Here is a 15,550-nt window from a genome sequence, read left to right as displayed (position 1 = left end):
AATACTGTGACTGAGGTTATAATACAGACTGATATGTCTCAGCGATGCCTATCCTACTGTACATACACCCCAAGTGCACGTGGGAAACAATAAACCTGATACACATGGGTCTTCTCCAAGGGAGAGCGCAAAGGGCTTTCCTTTAGGGAACTGTGTTTGAAGGGAAAACACGATTTTATTTAAGCCATTTCAGGAAAAAAAAAGGGGAGCTGGATTCAGTCTCTTAGGCTGAATTTGACTTCTAAATTTGTTCACAAGACATAGAGAACGCGATGTTTCATATAGTGAGAAAAACTCATCTGGATGTAATCCTACTAATCGCCTCAGAAGTACTGGTAGACATGAAATGTTAAACTGTGATAATACACACTTAGCCTCATACAAGTAATTTTCTTTGAAGTGAAATTTGAAATAACTATACAACATCAGTAATTCTGACTTTAATTCTGGGAAAGTTCTATCTGAAAGAATTACGGTACGAGTATTCTTCCCTGAAGCCTGATAAAAACAGCGTGAGGTCCATCATCACTAAAGAAGTAGGAACATGCATCAATTTTTCAAACCCCATTTAAAAATTACGGTATCACACACAATGACCTTGTTTTTCATAAATTTAGAATGGCTCCGATAGACCTCCATTTGCCTCATTTCTTCCTCTCGTTCTTCAGTACTCAAAGCCCCGTTCGATTTCAGCATCTGAATCTCCTCTTCCAAGTCTCGGAGCCCACGCTCCATAGAGGAAATTTTTGAATCCTGAGGACAAAGGAAGATTTAGACATTAAAGTATTCGCAAAAAGTCAAGAGAGGTTGCACAAGTCTGTCTTTACAGATGTGAAATTTAATAAAGATAAACAAATATGTAGAAATATTGCAACTGGTGCCTTGCTTCTAAAATATATCCTTCATGGCCATATGGTGGAGAGGAGGAGGACTGAGATCTATAGTATGATTTTTCCTCTACCCTTTCCTCTGCACCGTTTTGATTAAAATTGAGAGTATTAACTAAAGAAGTAGAAGCAATGGAAAACTAGTTAAAGTTTCTAAGTACTTTATGGTCAACAAACTTCTAGTGAAAACATCTGTAATATTAACAGTAAAACCTTTTCTAGCTATAATATTTTATCGTTTTACTTGACCCCCCTAAAAGGCTTATTTCTGCCCCCAAAGGAGTGGGGAAAAGAGTAAGAAGGTTTCAAAGATTTACACAATAATGCGTATAACCATTATCTACAATAATAAAGATCTGATAACGTCCCACTGCAGAAAAACAAAGGGATGAATAATTACGTTAACAGTTACACTTTATCACACAGTGGTCCCGCCTTTTCCACAGTTTTACTTTCCGTGGTTCTGCTTTCTGTGGTTTCAGTTACCTGAGGTCAACTGCGGTCAGAAAATATCAAATGGAAAATTCCAGAAAAAAACAATTCAGAAGTTTTAAACTGTGCACCGCTGTTCCAATCAACATGATGAACTCTCACACCATCCCATTCTGTCCCACCGGAACGTGAATCATCCCTTTGTCCAGTGTACCCGCGCCCGTTAGGCACTCACAGCAGCCATCTCGGTTATCAGATGGACAGTCCTGGCATCACAGTGCTTGTGTTCAAGTGACCATTTTTATGTGACAGTATTTTATTTAATACCATCCCCAAAGCACAAGAGTAGTATGCTGGCAATTCAGATTTGACAAAGAGAAGCTGTAAGGTGTTTCTTTTAAGTGAAGAGGTGGAAGTTCTCACTAAGAGAAAAAATCATATGCTGAGGTTGCTAAGATCTACAGTCAGAACGAATCTTCCAGCAGTGAAATTGGGATGAAGGAAAAAGAAATTCGTGCCAGTTTTGCTGTTGCACCTCAAACTGCAAAAGTTACGGCTACAGTGCATGACAAGTGCTTAGTTTAGATGAAGAAGGCATTAGATTTGTGCAGTAAGATACTGAGAGAGAGAGAGAGAGAATGAGACCTATTCACATAACTTCCATTACAGCATACTGTTATAACTGTTCTATTTTACTATTAATTACTGTTGTTAATCCCTTACACATTGTGCCTAATTTATAAAATTAATCATAGGTATGTATAGGAAAAAACATAGTATATATAGGCTTTGGTACCATCTGTGGTTTCAGGCATCCACTGAGGGTCATGGAACCTATCCCCTGCAGATAAGAGGAGGCTACTTACTGCATTAGTAATCTTACTTATTCGCTATACTTCACCATGCATTTCAAATATCTCATAATGATTTCTAAAAAGAAACGTCACTGTCCTTGTAAATCAGCATCACCACGAATATCACCTCCTAGTACAACATCCGTCTATACTCATTTTCTTGGTTTTGTCTGTCACAGTATCCAGTTTATCCCCAGATTACTTTAGATGTCATCAATTACAGAAAAACTCCTACAAAGAATAGATACTTTTACATCTATAGTTGCATATGCTTATTCACCTAAGAAGTAAAGACCTTAAAGAGCATAAATTCAGTATAGCTTTATTTTATTTGGAAGTTTAGAGAAACCATTCCTTTAGGAAGAAATTTTGAGACTGACTTCCTCTTTTCACTTTACCTCAAGCCTGTCTTTACTGACTTTCCTTGTTATCTGAGAGTATGCCGATAAGAGTTAAAGGATTTATCATGAGACACTTACAGCTAGCTATTTTTAGGTTCGGGGGAGAGGCGAGGGCTGTACTCCTCTGACTTGCATTGCATTACCTTTAAAAATAACACAACGAAAATTTTCTTTTACAAATCTATTCAAATGAAACTTACATTTGGTTCAAAATTAAACATATTAAATTAACACAATCAGAGACACTCTAAACCTAAACCAGGATTTTGATTTACTCGTTTAAAACTATCCCGGCCCATGAAGAATAAACAAATAAATGGCTTCAAATGCACTATCTGAAAATCCCAACACAGACAGAGAGGCAGCTCTTGACCAAATCAGACACTCACTATCAAATCATGCACCATAAAATCTGCACCTAAAAAGGGACCATAACTGCAGCTCTGAAAGCCATGAGGCAGAAAAAGAACCTGCCAGGCTACTTTCTGGGATGAGGCCAGAAAATTAACGCCTGATATGTTGGACTAGTTGTAGCACCGACCAGTACTCAGGCTGGGTTTATTTGAGGACAGCCCTTTCCGAGGAGGTTTCTTACTCCTAGAACGTATAATAACTAAATAAATAAATTCTTTATCATCTTACTACTCTATACTTCCCCAGCCCTGGGTCTCCCATCATTAATCAACCAACCCCACTGAGTCCACTGAAATCCTCTTTTCCTTGTTAAATTTCCCAAATGCTCAACTTTTTTTCAAAAGTTGTCTCCCTGCTCTAAGTAAACCCAGGCTTTCCCGAAGGATATAATTTCCCCCAACGCTCTCCATTGAAGTTCACTAATCCACCAGCATCACAGAGTGGCAGGGAGAAGTGTGGGCATCCTCCAGGTTCCTCCATGCTGCTCCCATTTAAAGCTCACACTCCTCTTCACTCTTCCTCCGCACGGCTGCCATCTAGGGGCTTCCCCGTCACTCCCGCCCGCTGAAGAAGTCTTCAGCACCCGGCTGACAATAGATCTCTCCTTCAAATGCCACTCTTGCCAGAATCCTAGGATTTCAATGTCCGAATTCCTTGACATCCGTAATGCCAATGCCCTCATCCTCCGGTCCATTTTAGCTATCCAGTTTACAAGACCACATCACCCAGGCCTCTCCTCCCAGGCCTGACACACCGTCACTCACATTAACTGCTGCTCTTGTATCTCACAGAGTCCTCCACCTCCCTAACTTCTACATTTTCTCCCAACCTGTCCATCCATTCTGAATTCTCTTCCTTCCTATCCAGGCTACATTCCTGGACTCATCATCCCAACTACTCCTTCACCTCCACCCTCAATTCACTTGCATCCCAGTAATTCTGCCATATCTACCCAGCAAAACTCTAACCCTACAGCAGTCCAGTAATTCCTCCCTGCTCCTCCACTGATAAAGGGAAAAGAAGAAGTTAGAGAAGGGAGAAGGAAGCAGAGGGAAGAAAGTGGGAGAAAGGAGGAGGGAGAGGAGGAGGAGAGAGAAAAGAATATTACGTCACCTTGAAGACAGCTGGGCTCTTTGATTGTCCACCATCACCTCCTTTCCCATTTCCCCCAAAGACCAGTCTAGGTCTTCATGATCCTCTCAAGCTCATGCCACACTCTCAGCATCTCAGCTATTTCATCTGCAATTTCAACATAACATCCACCTGACCCCACTCGGCCACCAGAATCTCAGTCTCTTGCTTCTTAGCAGAATGGCTGGAGGTTAACACAACTTAAAATAGATCTATTGCCAGTTAAAACCAGTACACTTCCCTGTGCCATCAAAAGGCAAGCAAAATAATTCTGTGAACACAGGTATACTCGTGTGTTTTTAGGTTCCAACAGGGATCAGGAAATAACATGTACCAATAAACTCGTGGGAAATGTGAATATGCAATTACACCTTTCTAGAGGCTGTTTACAAGATTATGTTCAAGACTATGAATTGTCTAACTATAAAGAACCCAGAATCCACTAATTTGGTATTTGTTTGGTAAACCCTTTCCCCAGTGAGAATAAAGATGTATACAACAATCAAAACAAAGTTTTAAGAGGAAATCTTCTAAATTAAGAGAACCATTCTGATAACTGTACTTGAGAAGCATCTATTTACATAAAACTATTTCTATACCAAAAACTAAAGACTCTTGCCACATCAACAAATATTAAATGAAGGCACATGATGCAAAACACCGTGTCAAATTTTTTAGGGGATACAAAGAAGTTAAAAAAAGAGACAGAGAGGGAAGGAGGGGGAGAGGGAGGGGTCCCTATCTGTAAGAGTCTTCTAGCTCTTGCAAGAAGGAATATGTTGTTAATAAAAATCATAATAGCATAGCAGCTAACACTGTTTACTATGTGCCAGGTCCTGTTTAAAGTGTTTTACTTGTTTTAACTAATTTAAACCACAAAAGAACCCATGGGATAGGTACTATTGTTATCACCATTTATCAATAAAGAAATTAAGGTATGGAGAGGTTAGGTTACTTGTTCTATGTCATACAACTGGTTAAATAAAGCCAGGTTTTGAATTCAGGGAATTTAACACAGAAGGCAAGCGCTTAGTCACCAATCACCATAACATTCAGCCTAAAGATTTCTAACTACTCAGTAACTTAAAGCAGAAGTTTTCAAAGTACAGTCCGTGAAAGCCTGGGGGTGCCTCCTAGCCCTTTTGAGAAGTCAAAACTATTTTCATAATAATACTATGACTTTATGTGCTTTTTCCACTGTGTTAACACGTGCACTAAAGGTATAAAGGACAGGCAAAAGCGCTCGTGCCTCTGGACAACAGCGCCAAACCATGCTAGCCGTCAGTGTATTCTTCAGTGTCAGCACTCTCAGACAAAAAAGAAAAATAAGAAAGAACATTTTTAAAACACTGGCTCACTTAGGAATGTCCCTGGTGACTTTTCATATGCTCAGCCCTTGAGTATGTATCTCTGTACCATAATGTGTGACGACACAGGAAGGGGCCAGGCCCGGCTGCTGCACCTGGGTGTGACGCTGCTCCCAGGACAGCACTGGGTGCTCTGTGAGCTGCAAGCCCCATCAGGTACTTTTTTCACGGAACCCTATTCTTAACTCGAGAGAAGAACTGACACACAAACTTGGTATTTGGTGGACATTGTCTTAAAAACAAATGAAATGAGTCATTTTAAGAGAATAAGGGGCCCTGATATCAAAAGGTTTGAGAACAGCTGACTCCAAGAAATGCTGGACAAGAGGAAACGAAACTGAAGTTCTTTTAATGTGTCATTTTCATTAAGTCTTACTATTTCTTCTCAGTCTACAAAATGAGCGAACTATTATTACATACCACTTTCTTAAACTCACACAATAAAATGTGAAATGACACATAAGATTCCTTAGGAAGTTCTCACTTACCTTCATTTCGATAACAGTTTGCAGAGCTTTAGTTTTGGCAGAATCGGGGGCATTCTCAAATCTCCGATGCATCTCCTATACGAGAGAAGCAAAAAAGAGAGTAAGTGCCCTCCTTTTCACTCTCATTTTTTCAAGAGGGGAGTGGAGAGGCGAGGGAGTAGTAGTTACATGCAAAGATGACTACCCCGGCCTTGTAAGACACTCTGATCCACTTTCTGTCTTCCTGACCTTTCCCTGTGGACCAGGGAGCACACAGACTGCATTCAGGCTAAGGGGTACAGGAGGGTCCCCGTCTCTGCACACCTGGTTATACACGGTAAGTCACACAGACACCAGCCACCACAAGAGGTGAAGCTCCGGCACATCCCCAGGTTGTGTGTCACTCTTCCACAGGACTCCAAGACATATTATCAGAACTCCAAACAATCCAAAAAGGGGATTAGAAATAGTCCCTTTTTAAAAGGAGAAATCAGGGACTTCCCTGGTGGCGCAGTGGTTAGGAATCCGCCTGCCGATGCAGGGGACATGGGTTCGAGCCCTGGTCCGGGAAGATCCCACATGCCGCAGAGCAACTAAGCCCGTGCGCCACAACTAGTGAGCCTGCGCTCTAGAGCCCATGAGCCACAACTACTGAAGCCCGCGCGCCTAGAGCCCGTGCTCCGCAACAAGAAAGGCCACCACCATGAGAAGCCCGCGCACTGCAACGAAGACCCAACACAGCCAAAAAGAAATAAATTTATTTAAAAAAAAAGAAAAAGGAGGAATCAAAGTAGCCACAGTCCGCACTGCGCAAAACAACTGAAAGCATTTGTGTGGACAACCTCCTTTGCACAGCATCCTCCCCCAGAGCAACAACCACCGGGCTACCTACGATGGAAATCTCTCTCCAGAGGGGCTACAATCAGAAAAAAAAAGAAGGTAAGACTGCTGAACAAGTTTCCTAAACAGTCTACAGGTAGCAAATGGCAGAAAAACATAGCTATTTTTTTCAGTCCAAATGTCAGTGCGTTCAGGATCAGAAAGGAAGGAAGGAGATGGCAGAATATCACAGTTAGGGTCTTCAAGGATCACCCTGAAGTTACCAGACATCCTCAGGCTATTTTCTTGTCAGATTCTGGGAATGTCTCTGAGTCAGCCAGTACTTCCAGAGTACCCTGGTACAGCCCCTAGTGATGGCAGAGAATACAGATGGATATTTTCCATCTGAACAGTGCTGGTGAAATTCTAGCCCTGCCCTCTGCTCTGCCCATTTGACATGTATATAGATGTTTACTAGGTCACTCAAACTTATTTCATCCAAAACAAAACTCGTCATTTTCTCCTCTTTAACCTAGCCCCTCCTCTGAAGACTGATGAGTCTTGCCCATCTCCTTAAATGGCATTACCCTCCCGGTGGTTCAAGCCAAACAGCACAGTGTCTCCTTTCATTCCTCCCACATCTTCACTTCCTACCACCTTCTAGAGCAGGTCCTAATTGTTCCAGCTTCAAAAGATTTCTTGAATTTATCATTTCACTCCATTTCCAGCCTAGTTTAAGCCTAGATTACTACAACAGCCTCGAGTTAAGTTTCCTTTCATTTCCTCTGTCCATTTTAAAGAAAGCAATGGTGTACTCTAGATAAAGCATCAACAAATCACGGCAATAGTCTGTTTTCAATCCTTCAACGAGTTTCCTATTTACTTCTCACCCTCTACAAGGTCAACACAATCTGATCATAACAGACAGAAGACTAGCCCTCCTGTCATAAACTATGTCAAAATTAGACAAAAATGCATAAAGCAACTGTTTTCAGACGCTGGAAAACAAGCAGCACAGGAGTATGATCCTTGAGAGAAGAGAAACTAACAAGGTTATGGTCCGGACTTGCTATCCAATATGTGATGCAGGGAGAGGAAGACCAAACAGAAAACAGCAGTCCCGCAGAGCTCAGAAGACAGATCAGTGGGTAAGAGTCCCAAAGACAGGAGAAATGTGCAGAGCAGAATGACACAGAGGAAGAAGCTAGCCAGAAAAGCAGCAGTGTCTGATCTGACAGGGGTCCCCTGGAGTCTTTGACCAAATACTAAGCCTGCATGTACAGGGAAAGACTCCACAGTGTCAAAGAACAACTACCAGAGAGCTATGAGTTGAGCAACTACCTGAACTCACATGGGGCTGGGAAGAATTCAAGCTCCAAAGAGCCAGAGTGGAGAGAACATCAGAGGCACTGAGCAGAGACACCAGAAAGGCCACGTCTTAGGAGTAGAGACAGTCTAGCCCTGGAGGGAAGGCTACCTAGACTAGAGCCAACAGAGTGTAAAAGCAAGTCTCGTTAAGGATCGAGTTAATCCACAATTAACCCCTGCAAGATAAAACACTTCATTAAGACAGTAAAATATAGAACACATTAATCCAGGACAAAATCTGAACACATTAGTTCAAGCCATAATCACCTCTCACCTGCATTAAAACAACAAACTCATCAGTTACCCCCCAGCCTCCAGTCTGTCCACACTGAATCTACTCCCTACACTGTAAACAGGTGAAAAATTGGGCGCACAGATATTAGGGAAATTTCCAAATGCTTTACAGTGAAACTATTACAATTTCATTTTAAACTCTAGCAAGCATATCAGCAATATATAAGGAAAGAAATCCATTTGAATAAAAAAAAAATCCTCTTCTGCTAAGGAACTAGGGTGCACTTTTTTTTTTTTTAAGTGATGGATTTTTTTTTTTTAAGAAATTCTGTTTGTTTGTTTGTTTATTTATTTATTTATGGCTGTGTTGGGTCTTCGTTTCTGTGTGAGGGCTTTCTCTAGTTGCGGCAAGTGGGGGCCACTCTTCATCGCGGTGCGCGGGCCTCTCACTATCGCGGCCTCTCCCGTTGCGAAGCACAGGCTCCAGACGCGCAGGCTCAGCAATTGTGGTTCACGGGCTTAGTCACTCAGCGGCATGTGGGATCTTCCCAGACCAGGGCTCGAACCCGTGTCCCCTGCATTGGCAGGCAGATTCTCAACCACTGCGCCACCAGGGAAGCCCTAGGGTGCACTTTAAACCATTCGCAGGCATAAAGCTTTCCTGTTAAGAGCTTGTAAAACCTATCAGTCCTAACAGATCTCCATTCAAAGGCCTGCGCATTAAAGCTCATTATGAACACATCCTGCAGTCAGTGGGCTGACCAACTCCCCTTTCCCAGAGAGCACATCGAGCTTCTGACTCCTGCACTGTTAATAAAGGGAGAGGACTCTGGGAATAAAAAAGAATGTACCATTCAGACAAAGGTAAGAAGTCGAATGTGCTAGTGCTTGCTTTATTTTGCTCTTTTTAGCCTGAAAATTTTCACTCTACACAAATTAAAGAAAGCCCAGAGATTCATACAGGTAGAATTATCTGGATCTTGTTATACTGTCAACTGTGGTACACGGTAGAAAATGTGTTCAGTTCCTCTCACTGATTTAATAACGAATAATGACTAGAGAAAGAAAACAAACAAGTTAGGAACAAAATTTCTCCGTTGTTAGTAGTTCCTTTCTTTTTAAACGTAAGTCAACATTTACTTATATAACTGAGAGAAAGGAGCATTTGTGACTGAAAAGTAGTACTTATGTCTGAAATTTCTTTCTTTCAAGTTTCAGGTTTTAGCCTCCAGCACCCTTGGTTCAAGGGTAGACGCCCCTTCAGCAGATTTCAATCCTCCACACAAGTTCTGGGCTTACTGTACTCCACACGGAGAAGTGAAGAAGGAACCCTCACTACTCCTCCTGTACCTCAACTCTGCCGTTGTCAGACAGCACTGCACTTTGACCCTTTACCATCGCAAGTAACAGCATGCTTCTGAGAAAACATATCTTCCTGTCAAAATGGAAATGAGGTACAAATGACACAACAACAAAAAAAAGATGAGGAAGGATAACCTGAATCAGTAAGTTATGCGATGCAACTCTTCACACTTTCCAAAATCACTAGGAAAGGGAAAACTAACTAGGGACCTTTTTTCTTTTTTAATTCTTCCTACTCTTTGTCCAAGGTTTCTATTTTTTTTCTATATATGTTTGTTTCTCTTTTCTTCCCTCTAACCTCCTCTGCTCTTACCTGACAACTGCCAAAGATACAGATGGGCATTCCTCAGACATGTTAGAGCCAAAATTCCTAGCCTAGAACCTAGTTAAAGAATAGGGCTTTTTTTTTTTTTTTAAACATCTTTACTGGAGTATAATTGCTTTACAATGGTGTGTTAGTTTCTGCTTTATAACAAAGTGAATCAGCTATACATATACATATATCCCCATATCTGACACCTTTTTTTTTTTAACATCTTTATTGGAGTATAATTGCTTTACAATGGTGTGTTAGTTTCTGCTTTATAACAAAGTGAATCAGTTATACATATACATATGTTCCCATATCTCTTCCCTCTTGCGTCTCCCTCCCTCCCACCCTCCCTATCCCACCTCTCTAGGTGGTCACAAAGCACCGAGCTGATCTCCCTGTGCTATGCGGCTGCTTCCCACTAGCTATCTATTTTACGTTTGGTAGTGTATATATGTCCATGCCACTCTCTCACGTTGTCACAGCTTACCCTTCCCCCTCCCCATATCCTCAAGTCCATTCTCTAGTAGGTGTGTCTTTATTCCCGTCTTGCCCCTAGGTTCTTCAGGACTTTTTTTTTTTCCTTCTTAGATTCCATATATATGTGTTAGCATACGGTATTTGTTTTTCTCTTTCTGACTTACTTCACTCTGTATGACAGACTCTAGGTCCATCCACCTCACTACAGATAACTCAGTTTCATTTCTTTTTATGGCTGAGTAATATTCCACTGTATATCTGTGCCACATCTTCTTTAGCCATTCATCTGTTGATGGACACTTAGGTTACTTCCATGTCCTGGCTATTGTAAATAGAGCTGCAATGAACATTTTGGTACATGACTCTTTTTGAATTATGGTTTCCTCAGGGTATATGCCCAGTAGTGGGATTGCTGGGTTGTATGGTAGTTCTATTTTTAGTTTTTTAAGGAACCTCCACACTGTGCTCCATAGTGGCTGTATCAATTTACATTCCCACCAACAGTGCAAGAGGGTTCCCTTTTCTCCACACCCTCTCCAGCATTTATCGTTTGTAGATTTTCTGATGATGGCCATTCTGACTGGTGTGAGATGATATCTCATTGTAGTTTTGATTTGCATTTCTCTAATGATTAATGATGTTGAGCATTCTTTCATGTCTTTGTTGGCAACCTGTATATCTTCTTTGGAGAAAGGTCTATTTAGGTCTTCTGCCCATTTTTGGATTGGGTTGTTTGTTTTTTTTGATATTGAGCTGCATGAGCTGCTTGTGTATTTTGGAGTTTAATCCTTTGTCAGTTGTTTCATTTGCAAATATTTTCTCCCATTCTGAGGGTTGTCTTCTCATCTTGTTTATGGTTTCCTTTGCTGTGCAAAAGCTTTGAAGTTTCATTAGGTACCATTTGTTTATTTGTGTTTTTATTTCCATTTCTCTAGGAGGTGGGTCAAAAAGGATCTTGCTGTGATTTATGTCATAGAGTGTTCTGCCTCTGTTTTCCTCTAAGAGTTTGATAGTGTCTGGCCTTACATTTAGGTCTTTAATCCATTTTGAGTTTATTTTTGTGTATGGTGTTAGGCAGTGTTCTAATTTCATTCTTTTACATGTACCTGTCCAGTTTTCCCAGCACCACTTATTGAAGAGGCTGTCTTTTCTCCACTGTATATTCTTGCCTCCTTTATCAAAGATAAGGTGACCATATGTGCGTGGGTTTATCTCTGGGCTTTCTATCCTGTTCCATTGATCTATATCTCTGTTTCTGTGCCAGTACCATACTGTCTTGATTACTGTAGCTTTGTAGTATTGTCTGAAGTCAGGGAGCCTGATTCCTGAGCTCCATTTTTCATTCTCAAGATTGCTTTGGCTATTCGGGGTCTTTTGTGTTTCCATACAAATTGTGAAATTTTTTGTTCTAGTTCTGTGAAAAATGCCAGTGGTAGTTTGACAGGGATTGCATTGAATCCGTAGATTAAGAGTAGGGCTTTTAAACCTCAAACACTGCTGCAAATCTTAACATGAGAGCAGTTGCACTAAACAAGGTTTGTTGACTAAAATATTATAGAGACCAAAATTAACATACGTGTAAATGTTTTAAAACAAATTAGTAATTTTTTTTTTTTTTTTTTTTTTTTGGCCATGTCGTGCATCATGCGGATCTTAGTTCCCCGACCAGGAATCGAACCCGTGGCCCCTGCAGTGGAAGCGCGGAATCCTAACGACTGGACCGCCAGGGAATTCCCAACAAATTAGTATTTTATTCATCACAATAGGATCTACATTTCAAAATAACAGGAGCACATATAGAACTGAAATATTTATTCAGCCTATAGACAATGCTTGGTATGCATATGGATAGCCAATCCAAAAATTCCATAGCCAATTCAGGTATGTTCTGCCAACAGACTGAGAACCAAACTTTGGTGTATCACGGAATCACCTGTAAAGCCTGTTAAAACTCCATACGCCTGGCCCCAGGCACTAACCACGTCTTGACTGTAGTTCAGTATGTGTCCAACAGATGTCTTCACGCTTCTATCCATCAAAGGAAAGGCACTCCAGTAAACAATACAAAATCTAACAATAAGTCACGTAACAATGTAATTTCAGTACAAACAGAAAATACAATGCTTAATTTAATTTTTGTTTTTCTTCTTTGGCTTTTATTTGGGGGAATTATTTACCTGCTATCTCCAGAATCATGTTCATAAACAAAATGGAAAACTAATCACAAATGTTCCTGGATATGAATGCCATTTTAATGTTACTGTATTTCATCAAATCTAAGATGCCACTGATTGTAAGGTAAACCACTGTTTAATGTGCTGGAAAGAAAAGAAGAAAATGCCTCCAAATAAACCATGACCCAAGCTTCTATCATTCAGAATTTTTATTTTATACTGATTGCAAGACCCTTTTTTACTTATTTAACCATAAAGTTTAATCATATATCATTTTGAACTGTTTTATAACTTTCTCCATACCAATAACTGTTTCAATGCTGGTTCACAGCATAATATTACTGAAGACATACTGAACAACAGCTAAAGTTAACATGAGAAATAGCAACAATACTCACAACATTGACTAAAATGAGCAGCTGTTAACTGTTTGTGAGTACACAGGCAAACAAATCACGTAGGACTGTGGCCTTGCTGACAGAGATTTTAAGATGCCATCAAGGATAAGACTTATTAACTCAATTTCATACTGTTGAGATGGGGAAAACTATGAGTCTTGGAACTGATGAAAACCCGCTTTTTAAAAAGATGGACAATAATCCAATAATAATAAAACCTATGGATATCCCAGTGTTGCCAGCTCTCAATTCTTTCTGCCTTTCTTGACACACTAGTGATATAATGCACAATAGCCATTTCAAGTCACCACTCACCCAACCTAGAGTTGTTAAGTTCTTTATTAGACTTCCTTGTTCACTCGTAATTCTCCCTCCCCCATTTATTCTCAACACAGCCAGAGTAGATTTTAAAAGCTAAACTAGATCACTCCCTTGATTAAACATTGGTGCAGTTTTCTCTTGCACTTTGAATAAAATTGTTGCATTACCTGCAGGGATCCTGAAGGCAAGTGCTTTGTCTCCTAGAGGGCATGGATTTTTGTTTTGTTCACTGCTACTATATTTCCTTGTGCTCTGCACATGGGTTAGTGTCCAATAAATATCTGATGAATGCAATGAATGACTCTGGCCCTGGCTACCTCTTCAACCTCTCATCTCATGCCTGTTTTCCCCTTAGACAATATGCTTTTGTCCTCTAGTCTCCTTGCTGTCTCCTGAAAACTTCTCATCCGGCCTTTGAAACTGTTAACCTTCTTCATGAAATGATTTTACCCAAATGCTCAGCAAGACTCTTTCAACTTTCTTCACATCTCCCTTAAAGGGCACCTCCTCAAAGATGCTTACTTACCCTGTTTATCCCCTCTCCCAACATAATTAGACTCAACTAATTTATTTCCTCTCATAATTATGTTTATTGTCTCTCACCAGATTTTTAAGTTCTAGGAGGGCACAGACCATGTGTTCTGACATGGAAAATGTATACCCAGCGTGTATCCCAGGGTCACATACATTCTAGAAGCTCAATGGATGTTTGTTGAGTAATGAGCAAAGAAAGGCTGTGCCGAGTGCCTCTAGCACCTTGTCACTCTGGAAACGAAACAGTCAAGCCACATGTTACAAAGCTTTACTCCAAATTACCATTTTAGCTTCTGTTACCTGTATTTTCTAACATACACAAATTTAATTGTTTAAGCCTCTTGCTATGGCAATAAAAGATTCTTTCCTGTCTCAAGATTGTATTAAAACCTTTTTCTTACATTCTCTTCTAGTGTTGTTATTTTTTAACAAGTAGCTCTTTACTTCATCTAGAACTTAATTTGATGTAACTATGTACTGTTTTCCAAATAGATGGCGATTATTCCCAAACATGTGTCATATGCTTAAAACTATATTATTTCTGGTTCTATTCTGTCTCATCAATCTAGCTATCTATTACTGTGCCAGTACCACAGATTTTAATATCACTGGGTTTAAAACACATATATCATGAGCTGCTTAAACAAGTGTTCCCGCACTGTTCTCCTTGCAAAGAAACTGCAACATCATTTGGGCACGTGTCAAGAATATTCCTATTGGGATTACACTAAATTCACAGAGTTGGGGGAAAAGCAGCATCTTTATATTAATGTTCCCATCTACATTGTAATGAAAATTTAGCCCTATCCTTTCCATTACCGTTACTGACATTATTTATTCCATTTTCCTTATCTAACAGCACTGCCTAACACTTCCAGAATAATGTAAATACTGATGAACAGTATCTTTGCCTCTCCCTAACTTTAATGGATGCGTCTTAGTATACGTCAGAGTAAGCGCAATTCTGGCTACTAGTTTAAAATATGTTTATAATACATATTTACTGAGTTGTTTTATTTAAATCATGCTATAAAGGTATCATTCCATTCTTATTTTTAGTTCATTTGGTTTAGTTTTCAAAGTGTCTAACATTTTATCTAATGTCTTTGAGATAGCTATCAAACACTACGAGGTTATCTTTTCCTTTCACCTATTACAAATTATAACTGTGAATGACATATTGAGCCATTCTGGATTCCTAGAATAAACTCCTTTTGGTCAGAATATTATCCTTTTATCATAATGCTGATTTTATTTGCCAATATCTTATTTACAACTTCTATACCTAAACTCATAAGCAAAACTGGTTTGGGGTTTTAGTTTGTTTTCTAATCTTCGTTAGGTTTTAGTATCCAGTGGTCACACTGGAGAAAAAAGAATTGGAAAAGCTATCCTTCTTTCTGTAAGCTCCAGGCTTAAACTTCTTTCCCTACATTTCAACTTATTCAACCAACATTTCCTGAGTACCCACTGTGCATTTGTTAAGACACTGACAAGATAAAATTTCATATATATATATATATACACATCCTTGGTGCAAAAAATTAAGTGAACAATGAAGAAACACACATGGAAGTATACTATAATATTACTGGCT

The 15,550-nt window shown here is 39.9% G+C and overlaps 1 protein-coding gene and 2 long non-coding RNA genes across 14 annotated transcripts in view; 2 read left to right on the top strand and 1 right to left on the bottom strand.

Moving 5' to 3' along the window:
- LOC309658226 overlaps positions 1 to 15,550 on the top strand; it is a 477,715-nt gene that overhangs the window by 330,857 nt on the left and 131,308 nt on the right. The gene's annotated exons all lie outside the window — the stretch shown is intronic.
- LOC309658162 (ELKS/Rab6-interacting/CAST family member 1-like) overlaps positions 1 to 15,550 on the bottom strand; it is a 108,044-nt gene that overhangs the window by 89,930 nt on the left and 2,564 nt on the right. Inside the window, 2 exon segments of the mRNA XM_082456462.1 lie at positions 598 to 753; positions 5,975 to 6,049. Coding sequence (XP_082312588.1) covers positions 598 to 753; positions 5,975 to 6,049 — 231 coding nt within the window.
- On the top strand, positions 6,056 to 14,358 carry LOC309658244. The gene is made up of 3 exons (XR_014262131.1): positions 6,056 to 6,290; positions 9,587 to 9,828; positions 12,184 to 14,358. It is a non-coding gene; the product is annotated as an uncharacterized lncRNA (long non-coding RNA).

Source organism: Balaenoptera physalus (assembly GCF_965194825.1).
Source record: "Balaenoptera physalus genome assembly, chromosome: 3".
Taxonomy (NCBI): domain Eukaryota; kingdom Metazoa; phylum Chordata; class Mammalia; order Artiodactyla; family Balaenopteridae; genus Balaenoptera; species Balaenoptera physalus.
The sequence above is the reverse complement of the archived record's forward strand: the minus strand, read 5'-3'. Positions and strand labels throughout refer to the sequence as shown.